A 16,233-nucleotide genomic window follows, 5' to 3' on the forward strand; every position below is an offset into this window, starting at 1 on the left:
CACACCAAATATAAGTTTCTCTACACTATTGAAACACATTATTTTAATTATACAACTAGATATGTTTTATATTTAAAAAATCCAATAATAATATGAAGAATATCCAATATGCCTGTAATAACTACACATCATTCATTACGGTTCCTAAATAATTTTTATAATTTTTTCCAGCTTAAAATCTCTTTATATATCACAACTTAATTTTGTAAATATGTTTGCTTGTGTATGTTCTCTATACTTAATATGTGTTATTTTTGTAACTCTGTGAATTCCTGTGCCATAAAATGTACATAACTGTTTGCTGTTTGAAATTATTTTTGTAAAATAAATATTTTAAAAACTATTTATGTAGCCTACGTTTTGATATTTTTATCACTAAAGATTTATTACAGTACTACAACCTTTTCTTTACAAGGGGTTTGTTATGGTTGAATAAATTAAAATGTATCAATCAATGCGACAACAATAAAAACAATAATTAACTATGAAATAGTTGTAATTACTGTAATTTAAGTTGTAATAGTATTAAATGTTATCACTTCACTTCAAAGATAGTTTTTGTATTTATGTAGTATAGTGTTGTATAAAAACATGCATTTATGCATAGTCTCTCCTAGGCTATGATTTATGTGATATATATGTGCGTTCGTTGTGCCTTATGTGACTGTACATTTTTCTACTGAAAATATATTTTGTATCATATTTTAGACATTGTAAAATAAAACTTCTTGAATATTCTGTAATTAATTTTTGTGTAGACACAAACCTTTATTTCTTATGGGGCATAATATTATATATTTTATTGTATGTGGCCTAAAATGACGATTTTGTCTCCAAAAAGACACTCTATGCCTGAATGACAAACTTTTTATACTACCAATTTGGCCAGTAACTTACAGTAGTCCAAATCAACACTCTATAGTTATTTGTGTAACTAGAATGCGAAGTGGCACTTTGCTGCACATGAGAGAACGACCAGTGTGGAAAGTTTCTCGAGTGCAGCAAAGGCACTTTGTACTCGCGTTACACATTATATTATTTTCCCTACAGTTTCTATAAGCCATATAAATAATAAGTCTTTCAATTTGAACAATCTGATATTCTTGGGACTTAATTAAATCTACAGTTTTCTTTGATTTATAGTTAGATTTAGTTTATTTCCAAAATTCAAATTTTCCCTCATTGTAGGAGGTAAAATGGCTATGTTCGAAACCTGTGGATTTTAGTATCAATAATATTGGTTACATTTCTTAAGTTTCGAACTTGTTATTTATAACTACCAAACTTTCCAAGTTATCGATTTTTAAATTATATAATTCATTGTAAAATCAGCTTAAAATTTTGAGTACTGAACCCACAGTTCTGAAATTCCTTTGTACCACAAATATTCCTGTAGGCCTAATTGCCTGAATAGCTGAGAGTTTATAGTGATCGTTTTTAAATGGTCGCTGGTTTGATTGCAAATGAGACTGTTTTTGGACCCAGATATCATTGATGATGCTATCGGACAAAATGTTGACATCAGCGATAGCAAAATCAGGTGTTGGATAGGTCCTTTACAAAAATCTAAACAATTCCAATGGTATACATAAACACAAAATAAAACGATAAAACTATTAGTCTTTGGACCGACTGCATATACGCTTTTGGGATGAAGTTTGTGATTGATTTTCAAGCAAAACGTCATCGATATTGAATAGGACAGTGGCTCTTGTCGGTCCTCGAAACTGACCTTACTCATCTTCGACAATAAACTCGTCCAAGGGAGCGATTGCGATAGACTTATCGCAACTAACATGTGGGTGGCCGGCGCGCGCAACTGATCAATAAGCCCTGCTGACACACTCGCGAATTCGCGATTCTCCATCCGATCGATATATCGATATTGTACAGCTACATCGATTTCGTGGAATAATAAAAAAAACTGTTTCTAAACCCAAACACTACCGGTATGATAAAACTCGGTAGTAATTTGTTTGATCGCCAAGCTGATTAGAACACATGGTACATTATCCAGATTGAATAAATATTGTGTACTAAGAAATTATACATAAAGTACATTAATCCAAGTATCGTAGTGAAAACTAATTGTTTGAAAATAAAATCAAACGATAAAACATAAAGTAACGCAATGGCTATTCTAACTTATTTTAAATTGTATTATTACAATTCCACTCGTAGGTCTAATTTTTAAGCGTTGTTCCTTATTTTTACAACACCCAACTTTGTATTGTTCAAATGTGATATCACTATCTGTACATGTTTATAGTGTTGTTCGTACATTTATTCACGAAGTACTTATTGAGCATAAATTGTTTTAAATATAGTAATTATTTGGAAATTACAACACTAACACTGCAAAATTGATGCGAATGTATCATCGAATTTCTTACATCAGCAATAAAATCGGTAGTATCGGATAGTATCGATAGTTTACAGTAGTCTCGGTAGTTTCGGAACGTTCTCGTCTTTACTGTCTTGTTGCTCCTTGTTCTACGTGTTCGCGATACACCCCGGACCTTGGACAGCTACTGATGAGCCTGCAGGAGGACAGCCTTCACAGGACGGTCATGGATTGATCCTTTGAACTAGGTAGGTAATCAGTGCTTGAAGTGTTACGGCCGCGCAACTACTGCAAAAGTTAAACATCTGGAACTGACTTGGAATTTGTGTAATACTTTACATAAATTTTAATATTGAAACAATAAATAATTTGTATCGTGCAATCTACAAGATATTAAATTAACTAGCTAGAAATAATATCGAGAAGTAATCGAAAAATTACTTACACTTTCACCTTATATGGTATTAATTCTTAGGTGTGATAAAGATTTTCAAATAATGTCCACACAATTAAATACATTTATTTTTTTATTGCCTATTTGTGTGTCATTTGATTTAGTTCAATGAATCGCAACCTTTGAATAAAATAATGCTCATAGTGGATGATTATGCATGTAACACAATCACGAAATCTGTAGCCTACTATTAACCGTTATGAAGTAATCAATTAAATAAATTTGTAAGTAATACAAGATTGGAACTCTGAAGAGATTTGTATGATGGAAGGAAATCTGAAGGACTTTCAGTATACTGATTAAACTTCTCAACGATCCACAATGTTTTGGTGGTTTATTCCATGGCCATAATTATGGTATATATGGCCATTATTGCGCACAATCAAATTGATTGTTCCGATAGATTTAAAAGATGCCAAACAAGAAAATATAACCTGTAAAAATGTCGTTTAAATCTACATTATTTTGTCAGGGAATCTTGTAGACCCGTGTTCCTCAGGCAACGACCGCTTGTCAAAATCTAAAGAACGCTTCTGATCCCCAATCTGCACCAATGTAGAGTTTCAACCTCAGGATGACTTGACTAAATCGCAGTGTAAAATTACGTTTTGTAGGTTGTGGCGTGAATATTAGAACAGAAACTGGATGCATTCTAATAACACCGGGGTTGAAGCATACGAATGATCATATAACCTTTAGACTTTTTAAATAATCGGCTGGTCTTAGACAAAGTCAAATACCGTACTAAAAAAATTATCTCAATCAAAATGTGTTTAATGACCAACTCTTTTTCCCGTATAATTTTATGTATGACACTGCAATGAGGTACTGGAGAGGGGAAGTGTGATTGACAGGACGCAAGCTGAGGTTATAAGATAACGGGGACGCACACATATTACTGCACTGACCACCACCCGCAGTCTGGACTCAAACTCCGCCGGGTAGCGTCGTCTGTATCAGACCCAGACGGGGGTTTGATCAGTCACATCAGTTACGTTACCGAAAATGTTTCGTAGGCCGTAGGCCTACCATGTATGTGTCATGTTTAAATGTTAATTAGTTTTTTGTGTCATATATCACGCTCTTCTTATGAATACATAAGACGTGTTATAGTATGAATACGTCCAGTAATAGGTAGAGATCAAGTAATGATTGATTGATAGATACGTTATGAGACAAGCTATCTTTACCACAGATATTTAAACCGAAAAGATAGTTTTATTTGCGATTGTACTCTCTGAATTTGCCGTGTGTGAGTGATAGAGCTAATCATCTTGTTCGTTAATTAACTGTTAAGGGACAAACTCTATCAGTTTCGCTTCGTTAGATACGTCATTGCCTCCCTGCAGAGATTGGCTACCCCGCTGATCGACATCAGTCACAGTGTATCACTCTGCTAAAACTGATTTAACTATAATTCTAGAATCAAAATATAGATAATTGATTATCTATCCATATACGAGTTGAAAATATGATACCCCCAGCAATTTCCTCTTGATGTTTGAATTTGAGAAAAAATATTGAACTCGTTAAGGGTGTTATTTTATAATATTGAGTAAATGCATTCACTAAGATAAAAATGGGTATTTTTACTATTTTGTACATATAGTTGAAATTTTTTAAATTTCCATTCAATAAAAATTATCTGGTTTGATGGAAATAGTATAGCTTTATAGGTATATCCATGACGATTGCATCCGACTTAATTCCTAACACGCAGAACACCAACGCTCCAGCAACACACTGACCCACCTTTCCACGTTACAGTCCTCATTCACTGCCTCGCTGCTGTAAGACTTACTGTCATGCATAGGAGCTCCAGGATACCCGAATTTTAGGCTATCCCTCTGGTGAGCCGGGTCAAAAAGCGCGCTAGCTCGCTCTGCCGCTGCCACTTGATTACCGCAACTGTAAGCTCGCGTCCAGATAACAATATGTTAGCCGTATCTGGTATAAAGGCTGGCTAAAGATAAGTTCAGAGCATGAAAAGGAGCCACGTTTCTCAGGGAAACCGACGTGGCAACTTAACGCATTCGTGTGTAATATGGCGGATTGGTGTAAATAAGAACAATGTGGTAACGGGTTGGCACCCTCATCACAACCTATGGCCAAAAAAGAAAATCTTTATATAATTAAACAAACTCCGCTCTGGAGTACTACAATAACACTGTCCAAGTAAAATCTTTTCAATGATTAACGTACAACTTAATATGCTAAGCAAGTAAATTACCATTGACCATGTAACATTACGTGGAATATAACAGGTACTGTACAACAAAAGTCAAAACATAAATTAACTGAAATATCTGCAAATAAAAATAGCTCTCGTTTATTTAAAAGACTTACTCAGTGTAATTGATTTTGTTCTTTTCTCTTTAATCTATAACAGCTATATCTTTAATAGCTATAACTAACAAATATAAAGCTACATGGTTCTTAAGCCAAGCCAGCTTTTTGATGTGAGCAAAAGAGACAAACAACAATATAACAAAAACAAACAACACACAACAATAACAAACAAAACAATTTTAATAAATAAACTGTTGTGTTGTTGTGTTTTGTTGTGGTTTGTGGTAGGCTCGTATTAGTCTTTTGATAACATTATTTTAAATTAAAATCAATTACGAAGATGTTACTTTTTGGATATTACAGTTCATAACCAGAGCGAAATTAGTAACCGGGATTGTGTGTGTTTCTAACACCTCTAGCCCTTAAAAAGTTGTAAACAAGTGAAACTGTTTGGTTATGTTAAGTGTTATTCAACAAATTTACATTGAACCCCAATTTCATATAATCTGTAGTATTACATTACCGTGATTTAAAATTTAAACACAAGTTAGCAATGGAACTCCCTTATTATGCTAAGAGAAAAAAGGATCAAATGTTCTTCAAAGTGTTCACAAGGTCAATATTATTTTTAAAACTAATCTAGGCATAATTTTTAAACCTAGGCCTAATTCCAAACATGATAAGTCTCATAATTGTGTTCAAAAACAGGCTAATAATTGTAGGTAAAGTTATTCAAAGTGTTTCCTTAAAGGAACATATTATTTTGGCTTTAACTTACATTTTCCTTAATGTTAGGGGGGCAATTATTTGGTCATAATTAATTTTCCCACTCCTAAATTTACCTACATAGGCTATTTATTTATTTTGTAGATTAGGCCTACAAACTTAAATGAACTAATAATGAAGCAATGTTTTAGAATTGGGCTGCACTTTACTTGACGTCCTACACTCATTCGAATAAAAATATCGATCGATATATCGATTAATCGATTGCTTCATTCGATATATCGTTTGGTTAGTTAGGTAGGGTTAACCTAACCTAACTAACCAAACGATATATCGAATGAAACAATTGAACGAAAATATCGAATCGAAAAAAAACAATCGAATGAGTGTAGGACGTCAAGTAAAGTGCAGCCTAGAATTGTTTTATACTTGTGTTGTGTATTAAGTTTATAGGCTACTGTAAAAAAAACCTTTAGGCTACACTGCATAATAGGCTATTTAGCCTATTCCAAACTAGATAGGACCACCTAGGTTACACAATATTAATGTAGCTTAGCTCTTAATGTCACACATACAAATAGAACCACGTAGGAAACTTAACTTAATCTTTCTTTAATTTTTTCAAACCAAATGAACAATTTGCTTGGAAGTAATGTAGGGTTACGATGAAAGGTAAGCTTTACGGTTTGTAATGTTTTGACACTCATCATCACTCATCCTTTCAAAACAAGATGCATCATAGTTGTTTCGGTCATCTGCGATACATCCATTCGCTTATCATATTATTTGCTGTTGGATACAAACATACTTACTATCAAAATAATCTGTATCCCTTGTTGTCTTTGAGAGTTGCCAGTGGCGGTCTCAGGGGGGTGGATGGGAGGGATATTTCCCCCGAAATATTTTATATTTTATTAGCTAACATAAATACTATTAGCTTGAAAACATTTTAGAGCTCAAATAGCCTACATATTAAAATACATTTTCCTACAGTTATGGCCTACTTAACAATGTTTTCTTACATGTTCTCTCACTGATTTGAGAAAGCAAAGTGGCCAATTCGCTTACCAGTGAGACAATGTTAACATTGTCTCACTCTAATTACTTTGTCTCACTCCAGTTGCAACGTGAAGGCACGAAATAGTGAGCGTGTAACATGCAGACAAGGTCGTATGCCCGCGAAATACGTTGGCAAAACAACGTAAATCAGCTTAATGGTTAAATGCTAAATGGCTAGGTAAATGGTTACGTTAAGCGTAAATGGCAGGCTGTAAATCAGCTGGTCAGCTGTTGTAGTGTTGTATCATTAAATGTCATATTAAAAGCTCATTTCTGTGTAAAAATATGTTACGCTTCTTTACCAATTTATTTGTTTTATGGTATCTGTAGGAGAAATATAATGTGCAACTCGAGTGCAAAGTGCAATTGCCTCACTCGAGAAACCATTCCTATAAGTAAGTAAGTAAATAAGTAAGTAAGTATTTCTCTCGAGTGAGTCAATTGCTCACTTTGCTCACTAGTTGCACAAATAACTATTTCAGGCTTTTTAATTCCAAATTTTTTGTGAGGGGACCCCATACCTCCTTTTTTCTGGGGGATATTCCATACCCCCAAACCAGTCCCACCCAAAATTAAATCCTGGGACCGCCACTTGTGTAGATTGCGTAGATTTTTTTTTACATTCATACCGGTACTTAATCATTTTTGAAGTCAGCATTGCTAACACTTTTTAAGCATCTTTTGTTCCAGAGTTAGAACCAGCTGATCTTGGTATCCGGCTGTTAACTTACCTATCTCATTTTCTTAACTCTCATCAATCACTCATCTTGCTTAAAATACACGTATCCTCATTTGTTGGTAACTCCATTCTTTTGGAAGACGAGAAGATCAATAAAAAACATAAAATACCCTCACTGCAGCAACCTGCAGACTAAGCGAATTTCCATTTGCCTGATTGGATTTACAATAAAATATCTCCATTGTGACATGTTAATACAGGGTACAGTAGGCCTATGTAGTTTGGTAGGAAAAAATTCGTTTTCCAAAAATGTGATCAAAATCTGTTGATAAACAAGCAAACTACAACAGTTATTAATTCTCAATAAAAATAACATAGGGATTTAAAATTTAAAATTTGTTGAATTTTTTCTGTACCCTAACCATTAGGAGCATATTGCTTCAACTTACTAAATAGTTTATTTTTTTAGCTCTAGTACATGTTTTTGGAAAGAAATTGCAAAATTTTATATATGAGTTTGAAAGGACAGTGTTTTTGGCCTCTAGGGACCTCAAAACAAAAAAGTAAATTTTCTCTCGGGTCCAGGTCTTACTATGAGTACAACCATTGACTATAAATCCTTAATGGTACAACGGTAATAACTTAGTTCCCTTTATGGGAAATTCACTAAAATGTTAGCACCTTTGTAGATGTGTTGTATGTACATCAGGAGCTGTACTTGTCAGTATGTAGTGGTTTAAAAAAAGTCCATCATCATTATCATTTGAGATAAGAACGCCATCTATGTGCTTAGCGCGTAGGCCTATATTTTAACCCAAATATAAGTGAAGGATGAGTGTAGAATGGAGTGTGATGCTTTGTGTAGAGTACCTTGTTAAATCACACAATAAACACATGATGCTGTAACTAGATTTCTAGTAGTTTATCATGAAGACATTTTCTAAAAAAAAACACTGTACCGTAACTTAACAGTTGCAGGTTAAAGGAGCACCTCAACCACCACCACCACAATGTTCGAAGGTGTAGTTGCCACTCTTCTGAACCGATACCTCGGTAAATACATTCAAGACTTGGACACAGAAAACCTCAATGTTGGAATCTTCAGTGGAGATGTTCAGCTCACTGAGCTCAAACTCAGGCCTGAGGCTTTGGTAAGTAGATAGTAGGAGAGGTAGTAGCCTATCGTATTGTATTCTTATCTCTTATTATGATTTTGCAGTTTTCATGTGCATTTTTGATAAACTGTTAATGGTGTTGTTTTGAGGGTTTAACAAGTTCTCTACCAGGCAACTCCCTGGTCTGTATATCAGCATTGGTAGAAATTAGTGAATGTGTTTAAAGTATTTGAATGGTCTTTTAGTGACTGACTCAGTGGAACAGACCTCTTTTTGCATGTATGCCAATATATTACAGTTTTATGATTATAGCCTATACAATTTAAATAGACTATATAAAAGTGATGCTAATATTTGTTTTAAAATTAATAAATTGGTAAGTGGAACTCATAAAGTGCTAGGCTCCCTCCCTCCATTTTGCCTACTTCACTTTGAAAACTGTCCTTTACAAAAAAAAATGTTTTTAACAAATTAATCAGCCCGGTTAAAATAGTGTAAAAATCTTAAACAACTCAAGTGTACACTTGGGGACAAAATAAGGCTCCTCTATACTAAAAAACTTTAATACAAATCTTCCTATTTTTTTATTTATTTAATGCATCTCTAACTGTACTTGTCATTTTATTTTTTTCATAAATGTACATAACAGTCATATGTTTATTTATTCGTGTACACAATGTCCAACTTACCAATGAACATTATAATGTTTTGGATTTTTGTCAAACAAATAAATACATATAAAAAATCAATTCATTGTTGCAGTAAGTTACCTAGTTGTATTCTTAATGGAGGAATGCCTAAAGTTTGAAAGTTTGATAAATTGAATGCAGGAGAAGAGCTTTAAACAGTGAAGCCTGCAGTCTATTGATTACAAAGCCGTTCTAAATAGGCTAAACATTACACCGTGGGTAATGTTGTAGTTCGTCACCAATCATTCAAACGTAAATGAAAATAATTATAACAATATGTTTATGTTATAATTTTATGTTTGAATGTAATGTTATTTTTTCCAATTTTCCATTACTTACAGTACGAGCTTGACTTACCAATAGAGGTGAAGGTTGGAACCATTGGAAGGATTACAATACACATTCCTTGGGCCGGCCTCTACAATCAGAGTGTCAGTGTGGAAATTGAGGTAAGTTTAGAATAAGTAACTTTACATAGTAACTTTATGTGCTTTTTTAGTCCTTCTTTGTTTTTAGTTTTAGTGCTGTACTATACTTTATGACAATTCCACCCTCAGCTTTACTGAGTTTTGTAATGTAACGTAATGTGAAAATAAATGATTGATTATTGACTATTAACCATTTAGCTTTTTTTATCGCCTGCAATTTTCTGAGTATTTATTTCCAAAATGGTATTAAATAGTCAAAAACCATTTGATTGAAACCAGTTTTATAAAATATCTGACTTTTACAAGATAGGCCTACTGTATTGGAGTTTAACGATTTGCAACTAAATTTTGATGGAGGTAGCTGGTAATTAATAAAGACATTAATAACTGACCTAAGATCATGTAAATAAACAAATTGTTGCAGTGATGTAATACAAATAATTACTGTATATGATTGATGTTAAACTATATTTTTTTAGGATGTGTACTTAATCGCTGGACCAGTGACTGACCGAGACTATGATCCGGAAAAAGAGAAGAGACTGCTCAGAGCTGCTAAGAGGAAGAAGTTGGAGTATTTGGAATCAGAAAGCTTCTTGGGAGCTGGTGAGAACCTTAGTTTTAATTATTAGAATTAGCCATTTAATATAGCTTAGTGATAGTGAGTAATATTTCTGGTCAAATATAGTATATATTGTAGAAAACTACAAATATAAACCTATACGAGATTTATTTGTGAATTGTTTAGCTTATAGAACACAAAAAGCTGTGTCTAAAAGTGTTTTTTTTTTCATACATTATACAATGACAAATATTTCAATTCAACACATCTAATGCAGTTTGTTACTGAACAGATGCTCCGGACTCGAGGAATTTCTTTGAGAATCTGACGACAACCATCATGAACAACTTGCAGATCCACATTCACAACGTTCACATCCGCTACGAGGACTCTACCATGAACAGAGATACTCCGTTCGCCTGTGGTCTTTGCATCCAAGGCATCTCCATAGAGACTACTAACAGGTGAGGTACTTATAGGGGAATGCAAATGTTGTGTTACTTCGTCACTGTGCTTAGAATTGTACAGAATCAATATGTGAAGTCGAGTAGAAAAAACAACTGCTACTTTGATTTTACAGTAAATTATTGATATTTTGTTTTTCCATTAGCAAATGGAAGCCAACGACCAGCTGTCAAGGAGCGAGCTCTGTCTACCAACTGTTGAAGGTTGAGTCGCTGTCTGTTTACGTCAATCCCAGTGTTACCACCTTGATAGGCAGCAGTCCTGGACTTGCTACCTCGGCACCTTACACTTGGCGTAACGACATGAAGCGTGGCCTGGAAACATTCTCTATCAATAAGGACGAATTTGACTTCAGTGAGTATTTGATGTTGTACGTTTCCTTTGAATTCAATGTGATTTTTGAGATAGTAGAGGTTAGAACGGTACTAAGTATAGGGTATTGTATGGCATAAAAAATGTAAAATTTCAAGGAAAGGCTTACGGTACTGTGAAGTATTGGTGGAACAATAACACCCCTTTTTCATTAGCAGATTTTTATGTTAAGAAGGTAGAAGTTTTATGCTCTAATATTACACCATGAGTAAATGGGGTTTTATTTATTATTTTGTGATGCTGCAGAAAATACCTTGCACAACAAACATTATAAAATTTTGCCTTGTCATGTCATTTTGCAGCTCTGGTAGCCACCTTGCTAACCTACCGGTGCTTAAATAGTTGGTTTGAATCCAACCTGCGAGCACTACAGTAGTGTAGTATTTCACGTTCACGTTCACTCATTAGTCTAATGGTCCCACCCGGCTGACGGTGACATGGTGGATTAGTTGGCTAAGGTGTTGCATTGATGAGTGTAGCTCTGAGGTATTTCTACAAGCGGGTTTGATTCCTTTACATGTGCAATCCATATTAAGCCTACTACTGTGTGGCTAGGCAGATGGCCCACCTTAAATAAGCGGTGTCTGGCTTGGGTGATTGTTGACAACATTTATCAGTTTAATAGGGATTACACATAACTGTTTGGCTTATTTTTATACTGCTGTAAAGAAATACACAGATTTTTCTTTTTTGTTTTTTATTTTGGTTAAATTACATATTGTACATTTTGGTTACATATCGTATTGACACAAATCATTAAAGATATAAATCCAATATACTACTAAATTACATTAACAAAGATACCATTAAAACATTCCCGGGTCGATGGGATGGAGAGGGAAGTTAGTAAAATTTAAATGCATTCAAACTATATGATTTTGTTGTTGCAGTTTTAAAGCCCATCGCAGCTAAGGTGAAAGTTATAGTCAACAAGTCCAACGAGGCTCGTGTACCCAAGTTGCTGGTGGACTTTGTCTTGCAAGACGCAGCGATGCAACTGAGCAGACAGCAGTACCTCGCACTCATACAGCTGATCGAGTCTTTCCAAAGAATCAACCTCAACCGGTAAATTCTATAAATCGTTTGGCATAAAATAGAGGTCATGAAATATATCTTGAACTCGGCCAACACATTGGCCATGTCTTGAAATCGAATTGGGCTACCCACAGCGGACATACATTTCAATATTCAACATCTTCCATGATTGAAGCTTTGAGTATTGATAGAAGTAGAAATCCCATGTCCATGTTGGAGCCAGTTGTAGAGTAATAACTAAACTAGAATAGTCAATGCTCAACTATTGAATCAATCCAAAGGCAATTAATTGTTAAGATGACTGTGCAAAAACAATAATATAATGTTGGTCCTCCCTGGGGAAATGGTCCTTGCATGCATGCGTATCCCACTTGCTAGTCTAATTGACACGATCTATGCTTGTGATGTTGTTAGTAAATGTTTTCGTTAATTTTATTTACAAATTTACATTCTAATATTACAAGTAACAGTATTTATTACTGTCTTTATAAATTAGCTTTAAAGAACTGCTTGCTTCTGTTCATTGTTCTTAACCAAATGCAAATCTAGAGTAAATCTACAAGTACTCAATAACAAACTAATGACATGCATGACAAGTTCTAACATACTCGCTGCAGCAACCATTTCATAACTTGACCTTAGTTTCAATTATTTTTTGAGAGGGAAATATTTGTAAGCAGGGGTAATATTCATCCTAAATGTATCTATAACATCCACTACAACCTTCCTCCTAGAAACCTACAAAAGTCTAACGGCTTGTATGCTATGCTCCATGTGTGACCGATAACCGATAACGGAGTGGAACTCTGATGAATATCTAATCTACAAACTTTATTTAATCCTACAGTCTTGTGAATGACACTTCTAATTTATATTTCAGGAAATATCGGCAGTTCTACCCAGGAGTTGGAGTGACTGGTAATGTCCACAAATGGTGGAAGTACGCTTACAACGGAGTCCTAGAGCAGAGGGTTCGGCCGTACACTTTGGAAAGGATAGTAAAACACCGGTAACATTGTTTTTTTTATTAATTTTTAAAAAGTCAATGCACTGGTTATAGGGTTTGAAAATTTTTAATTGGTGAAGTATTGTGTTTGCCACAGAGATTACTGAATACTATAGCTTTTAACGTATTATCTGATTTATAAAATGTAGTGAAATCAAACTAAGCCTTCCTTACAACCATGAATTTAATGTTAGATAACTCTTAATAAATAACTGAAGACCACACCTCTCATAAACACCAATCAAGGGTACAAGCCAAAAAATAATGCAATGAGGCGTTTGGGTTGGCTGCATTCTAAGTGTGCGATCATTATCTGGTTGATAACGGAGGGGATTAGAACATTTTCTTCCTGACCTGGGGGTAATTTGTAGATTGAGGGTTTAATCCCCTCTCTGATATTGGTCCTTGTTTATAACCCACGAGGAGTTAAACTGCCTGATGCAGAGATTGGTGGCCAAGGTTCACCTTACATAAACATTTGACAGTCTGGTGAAAGTTGACATGATTTGTGGGTTCTTTATGGGTTGCAAATCTTGAAATCTTCTCCAGAATTTTGCTCCTTATGGATATCCTTACTAATTGTCAAATAGTGTGTTGACAAGAAACTAGATTTTTGCGTGTACAAAATTTAATCATAAAAATAACATGTTCAAAATAATAAAAATACCCCCGCCGCAGCAAACCTGCCGTCTAAGCGAATTTCCATTTGGCTGAATTGATTTTCAATTGATCTATTTAAATAACATTAGGTTTAACGAGTACCTAGGTTTGCTGCTACAAGGAAACTAATAAAGTACGTGTTTTAAGTAAAATAATTATTGCTTCGTATAAAATGAATATATTTGCCAAGTTTGATCAAAAGATATCCATAAACAAGCAAACTACAACATTTTACAATATTCTCCGTAAGAATAACATGGGAATTTTAAATTTACCATTTTTTAAATTTTCTCCGTAACCAATTACTGTACAAAAACACTTCGATATACTGAATTGTTTGTTTTTTAAAGCTCTTTAAGAATGTTTAGAGAAAAATTGGGAAATTTTGTGTATTGAGGGTCAAAAGTGAGAAAAACCAATTTTTACCCCATAAAACCCTGTTCCCATGATCCGATCATGCTGGATTGCGAACTCATTCAAGTTTATCCCGCCTTACACCTTCAAACCAAATTTCATCAAAATCGGATAAAAATTACTCAAGTTATCGTGTTTACGGACACACACATATATAAAAATTTGAACGAATGGTGTTTTTGGCCTCTGGGGACACCAAAATGAAAAAGTAAATCGGTCCCGGGCCTAAGTCTTACCATGAGACCTACGGTAATAGCTACTTCCCTATAGGGAAATTCGCTAATATTTGTATTGTTAAAAAAGGTTAAGAATTCCATATAAACAAAAAAGTACAAACTGTACCCCATCCATTACAATGATCTCATAATTGTGATATTTTATCATCCTAATTTTGATATCAGTTTTATTGATCTCCAAAAAATCATATAATGAAGTTTAAAAACATGGTAGTTCATCCATGACTAAATTCATTGCTCTATTGAGTTCATCACTATCTCTCCATTTAGGGATATTTGTTAAAAAAATTAACAATTTTCTTAAAACTCTCGCTAAGTGATAAAGTTAAACAGATCATTGTGAAGTGTTAGAAATGTTCGTTAATCGATTGTGATTGTTTGATGATAGGACCAACTATCGGAAGTATCGAGATGTTTATGCTCAAAGTCTTTTAAACCCGACTGATACTGAGTTAAAGCTAGATCTTCAGCGGCATGAGGATCAACTGGATATGCTGAACATAATCATTGCCAGGGAACATGCAAAAATACAGGTAACAGACAAAGTTAATGGAATAGGTTTTTTAAACTGTATTCAAAATTTTATCATGTTTGGTATTTATGTTAAATAAAGAATTTGTTGTCTCCTGGATGTTAATAAACAAAATAAATTTTATTTGTATAAGAGACGGAGGACACAGATTTTTCTTTTTATGCTTTCATTTTGGTTAAAAATGGCTGTATTATTTTGAAATGCATATATGATGAAAGATATAAATCGATATAACCTAAAAAAAACTAATAAAAAAATTTAAAAAAATATTCTGGTGTCATTGGGTTAACTGTGACTTGCTATAGTTAATTTACAATAATACCGAATCAATATTCATTATCGTAATTTAATTTATTTTTCAAATACATGAATTACTTGGTTCCAACAAACTCATGGTTATAATACCTACTGACTGACAGACTGGCTGGCTAGCGATCCGGTCAACATATATGTGTGACTCCAAATCCCTGTCTTATTGTCCACATGTAGCACCAGGTCCAAATAGTACAGGTAAAATAGGGTTTTATAAACAACAAAATTTGTACATTCATGAAATTTCACCTGTGAGTTACTAATAATATGAGAAATGAAGATCCGATGAGTCCCCAAAATTTTGGGTGTCCTAAGGCCCTTTTTAGGGGCCCTTTTTGTTCCGAAGGGCCCTTGTTCCTAAATAACTTTGATTTTACGTTTAAGGTCAAGTGAGGTGTGGTTTTCGATGGTTTTAGTTATTTTTAATCAATTGGGAGTAGTTTTAAGTGTATTAAACCACTCCATACAGGGTGTTTCGAAATATTATTACTTTTTACGATATTTAAACATTTATTCATAAAGTAATAAAATTAGTTACCTCCATGATCTATATAAAAGGGGATTATTGAAAATAATTGTAATTCTTTACTACGTAAGGGGAAAGGATCACAAGGAGTAAGAGATAATATTAAATACCCCCGTCACAGCAAACCTAAAGCCCTAGCGAATTTCCGTTTTACTTACTTGATTTTCAATTAAATCTAAAATAGCATTGCGTTTAACGATTACCTAGGTTTGCAGCTGCAAGGAGGCTAATAAAGTGTGTTTATAGTAAAATATTACCAGCCTAGTATAAAACAAATAAATTTGACAAGTTTGATCAAAATATATCTATTAACAAACAAACAAAATCATT

General features: G+C 33.9%; 1 protein-coding gene across 1 annotated transcript in view; it reads left to right on the forward strand.

Moving 5' to 3' along the window:
• Nucleotides 1–2,504: 2,504 nt before the first annotated feature.
• LOC128992944 (intermembrane lipid transfer protein VPS13A-like) overlaps nucleotides 2,505–16,233 on the forward strand; it is a 49,228-nt gene continuing 35,499 nt past the window's right edge. Inside the window, exons 1-9 of the mRNA XM_054416690.1 lie at nucleotides 2,505–2,592; nucleotides 8,524–8,702; nucleotides 9,697–9,804; nucleotides 10,263–10,389; nucleotides 10,638–10,809; nucleotides 10,956–11,164; nucleotides 12,073–12,247; nucleotides 13,098–13,226; nucleotides 14,922–15,066. Coding sequence (XP_054272665.1) covers nucleotides 8,562–8,702; nucleotides 9,697–9,804; nucleotides 10,263–10,389; nucleotides 10,638–10,809; nucleotides 10,956–11,164; nucleotides 12,073–12,247; nucleotides 13,098–13,226; nucleotides 14,922–15,066 — 1,206 coding nt within the window. The 5' untranslated portion in view covers nucleotides 2,505–2,592; nucleotides 8,524–8,561. The remainder of the gene's footprint in view (nucleotides 2,593–8,523; nucleotides 8,703–9,696; nucleotides 9,805–10,262; nucleotides 10,390–10,637; nucleotides 10,810–10,955; nucleotides 11,165–12,072; nucleotides 12,248–13,097; nucleotides 13,227–14,921; nucleotides 15,067–16,233) is intronic.

This window comes from Macrosteles quadrilineatus, unplaced genomic scaffold, assembly GCF_028750875.1.
Source record: "Macrosteles quadrilineatus isolate MER2022 unplaced genomic scaffold, UCM_ALF_1.0 Scaffold_4__1_contigs__length_99947679, whole genome shotgun sequence".
Taxonomy (NCBI): domain Eukaryota; kingdom Metazoa; phylum Arthropoda; class Insecta; order Hemiptera; family Cicadellidae; genus Macrosteles; species Macrosteles quadrilineatus.